This window comes from Cyanistes caeruleus, chromosome 3 (genome assembly GCF_971803275.1).
Source record: "Cyanistes caeruleus chromosome 3, bCyaCae1.hap1.1, whole genome shotgun sequence".
In the NCBI taxonomy this organism is placed as follows: Eukaryota; Metazoa; Chordata; class Aves; order Passeriformes; family Paridae; genus Cyanistes; species Cyanistes caeruleus.
The window spans coordinates 84,602,347-84,618,044 of record NC_141703.1 but is presented as its reverse complement, the minus strand read 5'-3'; the positions used below and the strand labels follow the sequence as shown (position 1 = coordinate 84,618,044).

Sequence of the window (15,698 nt, the reverse complement as noted above, 5' to 3'; positions counted from 1 at the left end):
TTAGGAAATGTAATGGCTAGTTTTGTCTGAGTCATGCAGAACAACAAGAGTTAATCCACAAACCAGATCCTAAGTAGTGATGTCTCCATGTGTATGCTGTTTTCTTGTTTTTTTTTTGTTGTGCCGTCCAAACTCATCCAACTGGCTCCCTACAGAAAACTGCCAAGAGATATAATGACAGTGTACACAGCTATGACTTCTCATGCCCTGATATCTCTCACTAGACCCATCATAAGAGTGAGGATAAAGTGACATTTGCAAGAAGTTCCTGACACATGAAGAGCAAGGTGTTCAGGGGGCTGCATGGATTAATAAAAAAAAAAAAAAATCAGAACGAAATGTACCTCTGGCTTTTACTGTCTGATTCAACAAAAAGAATATGAAGCTGTAATACAAAACACCTTTGAAATCCATAAAGCATAAATGTGAATTTTCATCAGAAATTACTGCAAATGTTTCAGAGACAGGGGGTGGTAAACTGGAATCAATGCCTTCTGCACCCCAAGTCTTGCAGCAGCAATGACACAGAGCTCCATGACCTGCATGTGGATTCCTAACTGCAGTAGCTCCAGAGCACAGGTAGGCTGTACAGTAAGTTCAGTTACTGTTAGTTATGGACGCCTTTATTCAGCTCTTGGTTTTAAAAAGTGACAGCTCCCTTAAAAATAACTGTAAAATGACCATGTCACTTCAGAGCAGAGAACAAATGTGTTGCTGAATTATCTCTGTGAGAAGTTAAAAGTCTTGCATACTGCAATTTGTATGTTTTAAGGCTGCTATGATCAGCTTGTCTGACCTCTGTAACCCACAGGCTGTTTATATTTTTTCCCACCCAGAACTGGATTAAAGCCTGTGTTTTAGAAAAAAATATAGACCAAAGAGGGCTGATTATAGTGAGTCAACCACTTCCTCCAGTAAGCTTCTGAAATGCTTAATTACTGCTAGGGAACTGTGTCTTATTTCAAGGTTGGATTTGTCTAACTCCAGTATCCCACGACTGATCTTGTTTGACCTTTGTCCATAAAGTTACCAATAGTTCCTTCTGCCCTGCATGCTCTGATGTCTTTTCCATGTGCAAATACCTCCACCCAGAACAATAATCCATTCCAAATCTTTTCTCTGAACAGCTGAGGAAAAATAAAATTCCCATTTTAAGGTTTGTTTCCCATCCACTGGACTTTTTGGTGTATGACATCCTTTGATCTCTTTCCAGTAATTTCACATCTGTTATGTGTGAACACCAACACTGGACACAGCACCACGTCAGCAATATCAGGCACAGAAAAGAGACCACTTCCTCTTCTCCGAAGAGTTTTTGGGCTTCTACACTTCTAAGGTTCAGAGAGGTGAAGGTGCAAAAGCCTTGCACTGAGAACTCATGTTGAGACAATTACCTCCAGTGACCTCAAAATCCTGTTCTGAGTCATTGCTTCTCAAGCATCTCTCAACATTCCAGTATAACATCCTTTCTTTGTTCCCAGGGCTATTCTACATTTTGCTGCATTATGATATATTTTGTTTGATTGTGACCTTGCAGTGGTGTGAGTCAGATCACTCTGTGTCAAAATGATCTGGGTACATTACTTACCACCATATCAAGCTTTAGGTGACCCGAAAATTTTACCAGGAGAGAAGTAAACTACATTCTAAGACAATAATGAAAATGTTTAGAAGGGCTGGATACAACAACTAGTTCCAAGGGATCCCTATAGAAACATCTCCAATCATGGATTCCTTCCAATTAACAAATTAATTCAGAGACTTGTCACTAAGCCAGATTTTAAGACATCTCTTGTGTTCCTTCTTATTTTCATGCAATAGGAATTTTACATCTTTGAGACCATTTATGCATTCTATATATACATAAACGTCCTTTGACAGTCTTGCTAAAATGAAACCCAAACTTTTTTGTCCCACTTCTTTTGCATGAAGCCATGAAATAAATACCTTTTTGCAATCTTAGAGATACCATGGGATGAAACAAACTACTATAGCTGTGAAAAGTGAGCCATTGGCAGGACATTGTCACATCTGGTAAATAATATATTCAGTGGTCTTCATCTTTCACTAAGATTTATGTAATCACAGAATAAATCAGAGTGGATGGCACCTCTGCAGGTCATCTTGTGAGCCCTGACTCATTACCTTCAGAGAGGGACATGAAGGAAAATTAAATGGGCTCAGCAGAAATCCTTCCTTTTCTGCCACTGAGGATAAAGCAGCTCCCATTTATTCAGCCAACATTGTATTTTAGGGGACCAAGACCACTTTTATCAGGTAATCTGCACTCTGTATATCACCAGACAATGAGTTTTACTTTGGGATGGCTCATCTAGCTCATATCTTGTGGGCAGAGCTGCAATTTTTTTTTAGAATGATGCTTTGACTCCCTTAAAGATTGAAAATCCACCAATCCTGTTAGTGAGCTCTTCAAAACACTGCTTTAGACTGTAAACTCCCTGGGAGTAGAGACTGTCTTTTTATTTTTTTGTTCACAAAACATCTGTTCCAGTCCCAAAGGGCTCTGAAGTGTCAGCACAACCCAATGAAAAAACCACAATTCTTATTAAAGTTTTGCATCTGCAGTGTACAGCTTTTTCTCCATGGGAATGTTGTTTCATGGAAGGGGCTGAACTCCAAAGGTGTCCTCTTGGAGCAGGACTTTGGCCTAATGAGTGTAACATTTGCATAATACCAGCTGGAAAACACCTGATTTTAACTGATTTGAAACACTGTAACTACCGAGAGAACTACACTAGATAATGGCAACACATGGAAATGCTGACCTTATTCAGGAATTCCATGAGATACTCCATATCAGAACTGCCTTCCACAAATAGTCTCCTGGATACCAAATTTAAGAGGAGCTAAAATTACTTGGCTTTCAAACACTGCTCATGACCCATCACTTCTGAAAATCATGTCCTTTATGACATTTGTCTATATGATGCAGGCAAAAAAATACATCCAACCAAACCAACCAAAAATCTTGAAATTTCTGTAAAATAATTACTCTTCAGCAGCAATGGGGCTACTTGCTGTCCTTGTCTTCCCTGAGGTGTTGCTGCACTTGCTGGCTGCAAGGTGCTCACAAATCCCACAGCAGTCTCATTTCTCCTTTGTGTCCTGTGAAGTCTGCTTCCAAGTGCCTCACTCAGTGCCACACAGCACCCAAGAGGTGTCAAGGATTAGAGCTTTGTACAGGACCAAAGGGCTGATTTTGAGACACTGCTTCTGTAGTAAACAAGATCAGCTGAGAGCTAATAAAATTTCAAATCAGCTGTGACTTTTCATGGCCCTACAATTGTGTTGGCTGATTTAATGGGTAGTGTCTTAACTGGCTGAGACTGAATAATTGAGCATTTCTATAGAGTTATGGATGCTGCAACAAAAAGCAGCCATGCTAACATCACCAACAGAATGCAAATAACCTACAGCCAGAGGTATTATTATGCATTTAAGCAGACTTTGACAGGTGCTGCATGTCAAGTGTCAGGCTGGAACAGGCAGGCCATGGGTAGGGATGGACCTGTTTGTACACAGGGAGCATTCTGTGAACCATGACCACTCTGGGAACCCCAAGCAGGCAGGCAGGCAGAGGGCGATGAGCTTAAGGAGCCTGATTAGGGTGAATCTGGGACAGCATACATGACAAACTCAAGGACTGCTCCTGCTAAAGACAATGACACTTTTTGTCACCGACTGCAGTGGGATGAGCCTCTATGAGAAACTGTATTAGGCAAAGCAAAACTAGGAAGTAAAAACAATAAAACCCCATTGTCTCCCATGGGAATATTTCCACTGGCAACAAAAGCATAAAATGCACTGATTATACAAATAATCATGTCTCTCACCTCATTCAGTTCTTATCTTTCAGTTCCCTTTCTGTGCCATTCATCAGGCAACATTATCACTTTTTGTGGGGACACTGACTTGTCCTGTGATGCTTTTGGATGAATTGTGGGAGAGTTTGAGTGGGAAAGGTTTTAAATGTAAGTGCTCAAAGGTAAAGATACCAAAGTCTTAGTCTTACCCTTGAGCAAATCAGATTTTACCCTTTCAGTTCTAACCTAAACTCTGGTTTACAGGAAGGCTCTAAAGGAATGGCTCGTTACTTTTGCACAAAAAGTTACTGCTCATGTGGATGTTTGTGCTGATATAGGTTTTACAGGAATAACAATGAGTTGAGGACTGACACTCAATTTACTAGAACTGGATATGAGGAATAAATGGGTTTTACTCCAGTGCTTTGCAGAGAGAAACTGTACTTAGTCAACAAGAGTTGCATCTTTTGGCTCCCCTTTAAGGAGTAAAAGGGAAAAAAACACAATTGCAAGGAACAATGGCAATGTGACTGTCAGCTCCCTGTGACCCCATTAGCTATTCATATTCTCTCTGTTTCTTCTATCCCACCTGCTCTGTTTTGATTTCACCTGAATAAGCTTCTCACTGTCTGTATCCTGGCTAAATTAGATTGCTGGCTGCCTGAGAAAGGAATCGCCCTCACATCTTTCTCTAAGTGTTCAACACTTGTTTGCAAATTTGAAATAGCACAGTCATATGTAATAGCAGTCAAGTATTTGAATTACAGAGCTCCTTGGGCTCTTGTGCAGAGCCTCTGTGGGGGTAGTCACTTCAGAAATACTCTGCAAAATGTACATCCTAATCCAGAGCTACATTCTTAAAAAAACCCCCATCTGAATAGAAAAAGAAGAGAAGTCAAAGGAGGAAATGACAGAAAACACATTATAATCACCACTATCTGGCATAAACCAGAGCTGTAATAATGTGTTTAGAGTCTACAAGTTCACAGCATCCCACAGCTCATCACTGCTCTGCAGAATACAGTTGATGCAGCATGGGCTTCTTCCTTTCTCCAGGCAGATTTTTAATGCCAGCAAAGCAGCACAGAAACCAAGCAACCTAGGATTTGAGGGAATTGCATGAAGCTGAGCAAGGCATGTGAGAGACTGTGTCCTGGGGTGCATCAGGCACATCATCAGGTGGGCAAGGGAGGAGATTGTCCAGCTCTGCTTTGCACTGGGGCAGCCACACCTCAATGCCTGTGTGCAGTTTGGGCACTACAGTATAAGAAAGGTATTAAGCTATTAGAGAGTGTCCAAAGGAGGGCTCTGAGGAATGTGAAGGCTCTGGATGGGATGCCATATGAGATGTGGCTACGGTCACTTGGCTTGTTCAGCCTGGAAGAGACTGAGGCAAGACCTCATCATGGTTTGAAGCTTCCTCTGGAATGGGAGGGGAAATGGGAGTGACAGGACCTGAGTGAATGGCATGAAGCTGTGTCAGGTAAAATTTAGGCTGGCTATTAGGAAAGAGTTCTTTACCCAGAGGGTAGCTGGGCACTAGAACAGGCTCCCCAGGGAAATGGTCACAGCAGCAAACCTGACAGAGTGGGTTATTCTGTGCAGGGCCAGGAGTTGGGACTCTATGATCCTTGTGAAACCAGCTCAGGATATTCTGTGATTCTTTGACTGGCATTTGGACAGGGCAGGAAGCACAAGTTGCTTAGCCTGATAAGTTATCGTGCAATAGATTACGTGAAACTACCTCCTTCAGCAGCCAAAGCATCTCTCAAAAGTGATTCCTCTGAGCAAAAGGAACTCAGAACTCAGCAATCCTTTGGTGGGAACAGTGGTTTCACACCCTCAACAGCTGAGAGATCCTTGTCACAAAGGTCTCTCACTTTCCTGGCAAGTGCTGCAAGTGTTAAGCTGCTGCTGAAAAGTTCACCCTAACATATTCTGACTGAATCCAAGCCAATTTAAGCAATCATCTGAGAGCAGCTTGGAAAGTGGTCTCATATAACTCAGATATTGGCATATTTCTCAAACCCTGGTCAAGAGGATAGTGGCCATACACTCTATACATGTTGAGCACAGTCAACGCAAAACCTTAGGATTCTAAGGGGACTTTCTGCCTCACAGAAGTTGCAACAGTTTGCCTCAGATGCTAAAGTAGGTCTGGTAGAGATTTCCTGAACTTCTGCTTTAAACACTGGTGCTCAAACTCTGTTTAAGTACCTTTTGAGGTGCAGAAATACTTTGTGAAATAAGTGTCCAATCTGTTTTTTTCTGAAGCTGGTTCATGTCACCTTTTGTTATTTTTTGTGTACCAGCAGTGCCTCCTTTTAATAAATTAGATCCCTCATTTCAGCAGACAGTGGTAGGTTTCCTTCAACACAGAGAGCACTTTCATATCTTCTTTCTGAATCTATTAATCAAAGACATTTTATTAAGGACTCCTTGAAAACACCAGGAGCTCTCCCAAGGTGAGACAAGGCACTGCTAGATCCCCAGTTCACACCACATCATCCTCTCCAATGGCACAATCAACACCTGCTCTGGGACACTGGAATTCCTGGGTTAACACTGCCCTCCTGCCAGCCTTGCTGCCAACAACTAGCCCCAGGTGACACCCATGTGTTACCATCCAACACAAAATCAGTAAAGACCTGAAACCTGAAAATGTGAACTGGTAATTTTATTTGAGAAGTCAATTAACAGTCACCAAGAAACAGAGAAAGAAAGGCTGGATGATTTCTAACACCTTATACCATCTATCCCATCTTTCAGCTACAGCAGACTTTCTCATCCTTCTAGCAGTGCTTTGTGGCTCCTCCAAGACAACCCTGTTGGTTTGACTGAATCTATCTGTGATGGTAAATGCTAATTTATGATGATTGTTTTCTCAGGTGCATTTCCCAGGTGTGTAGCTAGCATATCATTACATAATTTTTTATGGTTTTGAGGAAGCCGACAGCTCACACACCACACCCACACAAGACAATCTTCTCATGCTATTAAAGACCATGTCATGAGGGCAAAAAGAAAAAGAAGTATCAGAAAGCACCCCACCACTTTGTCTGTGGCTCAAGTATTTACAAAGACAAAAATTTGTGTTCTGGGGTTCTCCTGGATTCTTTGCCATTCCTTTTACAACCCTGAGACTACCTTCAGGTGTAACCCTATACACCGCAAAAATCAGCAGAATTCTGCCAGCTCTCTAACACTATTTGGCATGTAGTGGACAGACGGTGAACACATGGGTGTTAAGAAGGCCAGCATGCCGTGCCAAAATTCCTCCTGCCAAAGATTTGAAATCCTGCTGTTCCAAAGCATTATGTAAGTCTCCACCTTACTACAACCACTACCTGATCCTTGAATGGGGCAAGGCACTGTGGGGTTGCCAGTGGGCTATGGTACAGTTAAACAAACAGCACTGATTTGCCTCAGAGAAGCCATTCCTGAATTACACTGTCCCTGAAATGACCTGCCCACTGCTCCAGGATTGGGAGATTAAAGCAACCTTTAGTTGTTCTGGTCCAGAAGGATAAGGGAAGGAAAGCATACTAATTGCTGCACCTGCTAGCTTTTGGGAATCATCTGGTGGAGCACAGACTGAACTTGGAAAAGCAAGATGGGGCCATGGATACATTGGAATCCTTGGTTTGTCCTAGGCTAAATGAGATATAAACTGAGGGGAAGGAGCTTTGCTAATAAAATTCTTGCAGAAAAATAAAACAGGATGGTTTGTTTTTCTCAGTCCCAGAGGAAGACCACTAACCAGATGACAGCTAAGAAAAATTAAGTTTCTATACTTTTATGTAATGGTGTGCAACATATTTTATGACAAGCCAGCCTTACTTGACTGGGAAGGGTATCTGTCTGTCTATCTGTCTGTCTATCTATCTATCTATCTATCTATCTATCTATCTATCTATCTATCTATCTGTCTATCTATCTATCTATCTATCTATCTATCTATCTATCTATCAATCTATCGATCTATCTATCGATCTATCTATCTATCTATCTATCTATCTATCTATCTATCTATCTAATCCCTTAACCACTAACACTAGCCTTTGGAAGTATTTAAATTTGGAAGAGGCAGTGGAGAACAGCAACAAATGAACAGAAACCTCTAATGAATGTGAAGGTTTAGATACTATTGTGAACATTGTCATTTAAGACATATTTTTCATATGAGAAAGACTATTGCCTTCCACAAGTAGATTCATGTTTGACAGAGTTCAGCAGCTGTTCAGGAACTGGAATTGCTTAAAGCAGGAAATGAAGAATGAATCAGTTCCAGTGTCAGAGAACAGCAAGCTTTACCCTACCTGGAAGACTTGGCTACTCTGCAAAAGCCTCAAACAATAACAAAGGCCCTCAAGTAAAGCTACTGTGTTGAACTTTTAGACCAAATAAGCAATTTAATTTAACATCTGTAGTCCTCTCAGGATTTCACTCAGTGTGATCTTGTCTTCATGTGAAGACATTGAAATGGAGAACTGGAAAACTCTGGCTCTCAACAGTTAGATGATTTCTCCAGAACAAGGATGGGTAACACAGCTTTGCTGTTCAACAGCATATTCATGAGATTAGTTAAGAATATCCTCTCTTCCTCTCATTTTTTCCTGTACACTCTGTTCCTAACAGAGGAGTCTACCAATGCAACAGAGCCCATATTTAGCCTACAGAATACCAGCCTCCTCTCTAGGTATTATCAAATGCCATTAACACCACTTTTAGGACTTGTCACAGAAGACAATTTCCTTGATTTTTTAAACTTTCAAACTTATTCTTCAAGTATATGAGAGCACTCAGTGTGGGGTGTCTACCTGTCACACCTACTCTTAGGTAGTGAGTGGTTGCAGCCATGAATTAGAGAGGTTATTTTCTGCTTTAGTGAGGCAAGAACCACTTTTCTCCTCTTGTTTTAAAGAAGCATCTCCTGTTTGTTGTAATACAGGTGGCCTCTTAGGTCAAATGTACCAAATCTTGGCCTTTTACCCAGATTGTTACAGCTCTGTCATTGCATTGTTTTTCCTTAACTGATACTGGATGAACACCTGCTCTCAGTTACTCACCACAGCTTCTTTCACGTTGATAGGCTTGGTGTTTAAAAGTGTAAACAAAGTGGACCTGGGTGTGAAACCTAAGTGCTAGCTTTCACAAATGACACTTTTGTGTGGAGAGGGAACTGTGCTCAGAAACAACTTTTTACTAGCCTGAACAAAGATTACATTTCACCAAGTCTCTCTCTGAGTGACTCCTGCTCAGCTTGTTATTGTTTATCTGAACAGCCTCCAGATTTAAGAGGAGAACACACCCTGTAATTTAGCACCCATCTCCCTCAGGGTATGATTAGGCTGTGAGCTGACGAAAAAGTTTCTGTCTACAGCTTCCATTATCCTGAGGAATTTCCGGCTGCAGAGATTTTGATTAGCAGACACTTGACACCACAGTGTAGGAACCAGGTATGAGCTCAGGCAGTGAACCTCCCCATACTGTGAACAGCCTCACTAACCTCTTTCTCACCACTCATGGTATCCATTTGATTAGGTCAATTGTTTGATTTCATGAAAGAACTTCCATTGGCAACATTCATGAGTGAATTCCACATTTGTATCCTTTCCAGTGAACCAAAATAAACCACCTATCTCAAGCCCACAGCATGCATCACTCCAGTGTATGTGACAGAATCCCAGAAGAGGGAGAAACCACAGTGCTCATCTACACACTACATGTTTTTTGGAGACGCTTCAGGCATACATCTCTTCAGTGCTCTTCAAAGCACAGCAGCTTCCCAAGGTATAATGTTTGTGGTGAATGGGCTCAGTTCTGCTGAACACAGTTGCCTAGTGTGATTTGAGTTGCCCTTGGATATCTGAGAAATCCAGAGGGAACATGAAATATATATATGCTTTACCAGACACCCAAGTTATTATGAAGGAGAAACCAGAAGTCAGCTAGGGTACTCTCAGACATCTCAGATGGTGTTGGACAGAAGGCAAAAAAACATTAATTTGTCATATGGAAAAATATGATTAGATACAAAGAGAAAATATTTACTTTAGGGGTAGTCATACACTAGAGCAGGTTGTCCAGAAGTGGGATCTCCATCCTTGGAGGTGTTCAAGAGTTGACTGGACACAGCCTTGAGCAATCTGATGTAATCAGTATTGCCTTGAACATGGGGTTGAACTGAACACTGCTGGAGGTCCTTGCCAACCTAAATTATGCTATGATATTCTGCAAACATCTCCACTTGCTGTAGAAATCAGCAGAACAGGTAGAAATCTAGCAAACAGGTAGAGCATCAGCCTTTCTTCATGAGTCCTTGTACCTATATTTGAATTCTTGTGCCAAAATAAGGACTAAGGTTTCAAAGCAGGAGTGCCTCACCACTGCTGAAGCTCCTACCTCTCAGGGGTTGAAATTCTAAACTTGAGCTCACAAGTACAAATGACCCGTTAAAACCTACAAAAAGAAGTTAATAAAGTAAATGTATTCTGCTATTTCACTTCCCAGCTGAGGAGAGCCCTTAGCAGTAACAAAGCCAAATCAAAGGCACAGTGTATGACTGATTATCTGTATCTGTAATGCACACCGTGTACATACTTTTTTTTGGAGTATACCAAGAGTAAAGTCAACACCCATTTGTGGGCTCTGACACATGAATGAACTGTCACAAGGCAGTAAGTTACAACCTATCAGTTGTTCTGTTCTTGCTGCGCACACCACTGCTCCACACAAGTTCACCAAATGCCAGTTAAGCTGCTGATGTGCACTAACTTGTAAACCTGTCAATGCTTTTTGTCTCTCCTGTTTACATCTGCTGTCTTGCAGGCTTGCAAGGAAGCTCATTTCAAGGTGAGGGTAACCCAGGTAAAAAGGTAAAAAAAACAGGTAAAAAAACCCTTGAATCAGGAGATATAAAGAAATACTCAGAGTCTGATCATGCTCTTTGTATATCATACAGCTGTGATTTATATCATATGTTAGTCTGGAATACTCTTTCCCTCTCTCCCTTTCTAAAAATTTCACAGGGCTTTCGCTGGTTATTTTTTTCCATGGAAACTGGGACTATCCTTGGGTCTATTTACCATATTTTTACACATCTGATGCGATGACCTTTATTGCTGGCCTGTGTCAGCTCTAAATAGAAAAGACAAGTACAGTGATATTCAGTTCCATATGAGGTAAAAAGCCATCTTTGTTTTATAGTGTGTACTCTTTGTATGGTCCTCCAATTTTTCCATCTTTTCCAAAGGGCTTATTTAGTCCATTTGCCATGCCAGATGTGCAGAAGTATTTTAAATATTCAATCAGAATCGCAGTTGCTGTGAAGCAGATAATCACAGACTTGGCTTGGCTATTATTTTTTTTTTTTAACTGTACTGTTCTTGTGAATATGATAAAACAGAGGCTTGCAAAATGCAGTTTCCACTTCACAGTCTGGGTCCCGGCCCAGACTTGTGGTTTACAAAGCCTTTTGCTGAGTGACAACAAAACAAATTATGTAGTCTCCCTTATGCCTTAAATTTAATATCTCATCTCCTGCTCTCTAATTCAAACCTTCACACTGCACCACGGTTTCCTTTGTAATGAGATAACTCTGAATATTAAGTTTGCATTACACAGAGCTATTATTCACATGCCTGACATCATTACATATGGAACAGTAATCAATAAAACATGGTTCAAGGGGGATTGGATGGCTTCTGGGCATGGGGATCAGTCACCCAAGCCTCTAAGTTTCTGCAAAATATCCATCCAAAGTCAGTAGTGACCAACTGGAGAGCCTTAATGAAAGCCTCAGGCAGTGAGGGCAAAGTTTGAACGGTCAGGGATGTTCGCTGTCTGAGGTAGTCCCATTGTGTCACTGCTGAGACACTCGGCTGGGGTGGAGGGATTGGACAGGTGCACAGTCTCCGCCTGCTCTCTGCTATATGGACTTGATTTGAAGATAAACAAATGTCCCTCTTCAGCCCTGGCACCCCAGATCCAAACCCATTTAATTTGAATTCCAATCCACTCTGGCTGAGTCAGCCTGGCAGATTTCACTGTCTGTTCTCCACCAGCTGTCAAAAAACAATCTGCCCTGCAGAATCAAGCCCAGATGACTGTTCACTGTGAGAGGTTTATAGGCTCTGTGAAGCCTGACATATCACATGTGCTCATGTCCTACCTCCATCGTTGTCTTTCCCATCGCCGCATGCCGTCTCCATGGAAGTGTCACAGCCTGCTCCTCTCCAGCCCAGCTGGCAGACGCAGTGCCAGCCGTTCATGTCCAGAGTGCATCTGCCATTGCCGTTGCACAAGCCAGGGCATCCCTCTGCAAGGCAAACAGCCACACGTTCAAATGCACTCGAAACACAAAGCAACACAGCCTGGAAAGGGCCCCATTAAACAGCTTTTTCCTTTTGCCTTCAGTTTATTTCTCCACTCCCACTTGGTGTCTTCCCACCTGGAATGAACCCTCTTTGGTGTCAGAATGGTGATGACCACTCAGTGAGCAGCTGCTTCTGCCTCTCCCAGGAGGTCCTCACAGCATAACCCCACTCACTGCACTGAGGGAATGGTGAGTTTCAGGGAGGCACTGAGATACTCCTGCTTCATTGGCTGTAAAAGCAAGGCAGCACATTGCCCTCCGAGCCTCTCAAAATATTTGCTATGTAAGACTAGTACTTGGGGTTACCTAAGTTGCATTTGGGGTTAAAGTTCCCAACACCCAGCAGGATGAAGCAGCTGGCTTTCAGTAATACTGAGATCTCAGACTGGTAAGCATTCAAAACCAGCTGGAATGAGAAAGGCAGAAAATATTTGGAAGACATACAGTTTCTTTACTGTAATAATTTTGGGAGGGATTCATCTCATCCGGTTCAAATTAATCTATAACTGAGATATCTTCAATTCTCTGTAGTCAGCAGAGAAACAGACTGTCCCAGGGCAGAAGTCTTCTCATGTGGGTTTGATGCTCATGGTGATGAGCTAAAGCATGCTCTGGAAACATCCATTTCTCCCCAGTGACTAAAGAGAGCACAGCACAGAGGTGGGCATTTTATAGGTGATAAATTTTACTTAGGGAGGATGAACACCAACCTCCCAGTCTGCTCACTAGGGTTTGATTTTCTCATCTGATGACATCCTGCTGAGATTTTTGTACTTCCCCCTACCCCACCCCTTCAAGAAAATAGCAGAGTAATTTCCACAGTAAGCAGTGGTGTGAAGGAGGCTGCTTAGCTTAAACCCTTCTGGGGGCTTTTTACCTGCAGAGCTCAAAAATCTTTACCACCAAGCTGTCAGAAATGTAAGAGACACTTAACAGCTTAGGAAACTGAAGTACAAGGGACTGAAGTGACTGTGAAGGTCACTCAGCAGGACTGATTATACCTGGGACACAATTCAGTCTTCCTGAGTCCTGTTTTAATGCTTTCTCTGTTTATATGTGTGTAGTGCTATCCTGCCACATAGTCTGTGTTTTTTAAGGTACTCAGCTTTGCAAGACAGGTTTGTGAACCTATGTGAGTGACACAGACCTATCCTGTGCTAAAGGACAGTGAAAAGGTGTGCATTGTCTCGACACCTGTTTGACCATATGATGTTTGAATGTCTCCCCAAGGCAGAGCTGGGACCCCATCTAGAGCATCCCATGTCATAGTGTGTCCTGCACTGGGGAAATGGGGTTTAGAAAAGCCTTTAAAACAAAAATTTGTTTCTCAGGGAGCTTTTGAAGTTCACAGAACCTTTCTCAGTGAACAGAGAAAAACAAACATTTTTTAGCACTGTTTTTTTAACAAGTGACTGATTTACAGGGACCAAATGGAAAAAGGAACAAAGGTGGTAAGGAGAAGTCCTTTAGAAGGATCTTAAAAAAAATTTTCCTTTAGAAACATATTTGTTGCATTTCAGTCTTTAAAAATGTGTACTCTGGGAGGCAGCAAATAATGTACGTGTGTGTGTATGTGTGAGCATCCGAGCATCCTGTTGTGTATTTTGGTATTTATACACTGTATTAGTATTTATATACTACAGAAGAGCTATTTATAGGCAAGACTACTTGTAATTCTTCATTTTAATATCCTACCTTCAGTTACTTACAACAGTGTCAAACTTTTAACCATTTAATAAAAAATTTTCCATGGTATTATAATTTATAGGTTTGATTGTTTTACTTACTTTCAGTACAAGCTGAAAGCATTCAGCCATTTTGAGAATGAAAGAGGAAGAAGTGTATTTAAAAACCTCCTAAAATTACTTGGCTAGACAGATAATCCCATTTTGGAGTAGATAAATCCAGTTTGGATGGGGCCATCCTGACAGCTGAGATAGGAGTTTTTTCTCCCTCTCTAAAAATCATAGAATCATAGAATGGTTTGGGTTGGAATGGACCTTAATGGTCATCCAGTTCCAATCTCCCTGCCATGGCCAGGGACACCTTCCACTAGACCAGGTTGCTCAAAGCCCCATCCAATCTGGCCCTGACTTTAAGCAATGGGATATCCACAGCTTCCCTGGGCAACCTGTGCCATTGCTTTAATTTGTCTAGATGAAAAGCATCTGAAGAAATCTTGTTTTATGCGTATACTGGATGGCTCCATTAGAGCTTGGCTGTTGCATCACCACTGAGCATACCTCTTGTTTTTACTCCTCAGACTCTTTAAAACCTTTGCTAAAAAGGTTCTATCCTACAGTTGCAGAGACTGGGCAGAACAAAGGTGCAGTACTGTTGACCTGGACAAGAGAACCAGAAAGACTTGAATGAAGTTGAAGACACCATGTTCTCATCTCATGTGAGAAGTGCCCAGGAAAGGTAAGGGAAAACTAATGTAGCTAAAAAGACTAGGAGCTCATACAGAACTGCACATGCTCTACTCTCCCAGGCTTAGGAAAAAGGAAATTTGGGGTGGCAGAAAACAGATGACATAGTTTGGATGAAACACCTTGGCATTTGAGGAAATGGGAAGAGCTTGATTTGAACAACAGTAGCTGAAAAGACTATGAATTTTTTTCCACAAGTTCATGAAACATATAAACATTGAGAAGGAAAAACTTCTTAAAAGCTATTTAATGTAAAGAGAATAATGCTGGCACAAAACAAATGGACATTAACCAAGAATGAATAAATTCTGACTGGAAGTTAGAAAAAAAAAATCATTTGCAAGGATCAAAGGAATGAAGCTCTGGAACAGCCTCCCTGTGGGAGTGTTAAGGAGAAGATTCTTCAGTTACTTAACCATAGAGCTTGGTAAATTTATATAAAATTTTACACAACATGGTTGCCCTTGCCAGCAGAAGACTAGACTCTTACTGAGGAGACCCCTTTCAATACTAGGTGTTTGAATTTTGCATGCAATTAATTGTCTATATGAAACATGCTTGAGAGTATTTGAATGGACTCTTGGGATTTACTCTGAAATATTCTTGATCTGGACCTGAGAAAGTAAGTCAAGCATTTCAGAAAGAGGACAAGAAGAGGAAAAGCATTGGTCAGGAGAGGAGAAAGATGAGATTATCTCATAAGATTACACCTTCCCAAAATATCTATTCCTCTTCTTGAGTACTATGGGAATCCAGGGTGCACAGATGAGAGATAAGCATCTTTAGATACCTAAAGGATCTAAACTAGGGGAACTCCTATCTGCAATTTTATACTCCACTGTCTTGGAACCCTTTAAGTCTAGAAAGTAAGTTTGTCCCTTCCCACAAAGGAGAAAGTAATCTCTGGTCCCTAGTAGATAAAGCTGTTCCAAAGAGCCAGAAGAACTGTTTCCTGATGACAAATGGTTCTTCATGGGTTTTGGAATGTACAAGTTTAATTTACCATTAAATTACAAGGTTCACTAAAATTCCAGTGCTGTGAGGATTAAACTGAACCCCTCTAGTATC

At 41.4% G+C, this 15,698-nt stretch overlaps 1 protein-coding gene across 5 annotated transcripts in view; it reads right to left on the bottom strand.

The window, feature by feature from the left end:
- Nucleotides 1-15,698, bottom strand: part of TENM4 (teneurin transmembrane protein 4) — a 1,355,518-nt gene that overhangs the window by 94,977 nt on the left and 1,244,843 nt on the right. For all 5 annotated transcript variants that reach the window (XM_086882312.1, XM_086882314.1, XM_086882313.1 and 2 more), the window contains one exon: nucleotides 11,998-12,144. In XM_086882312.1, the coding sequence (XP_086738438.1) occupies nucleotides 11,998-12,144 (147 nt within the window). The remainder of the gene's footprint in view (nucleotides 1-11,997; nucleotides 12,145-15,698) is intronic.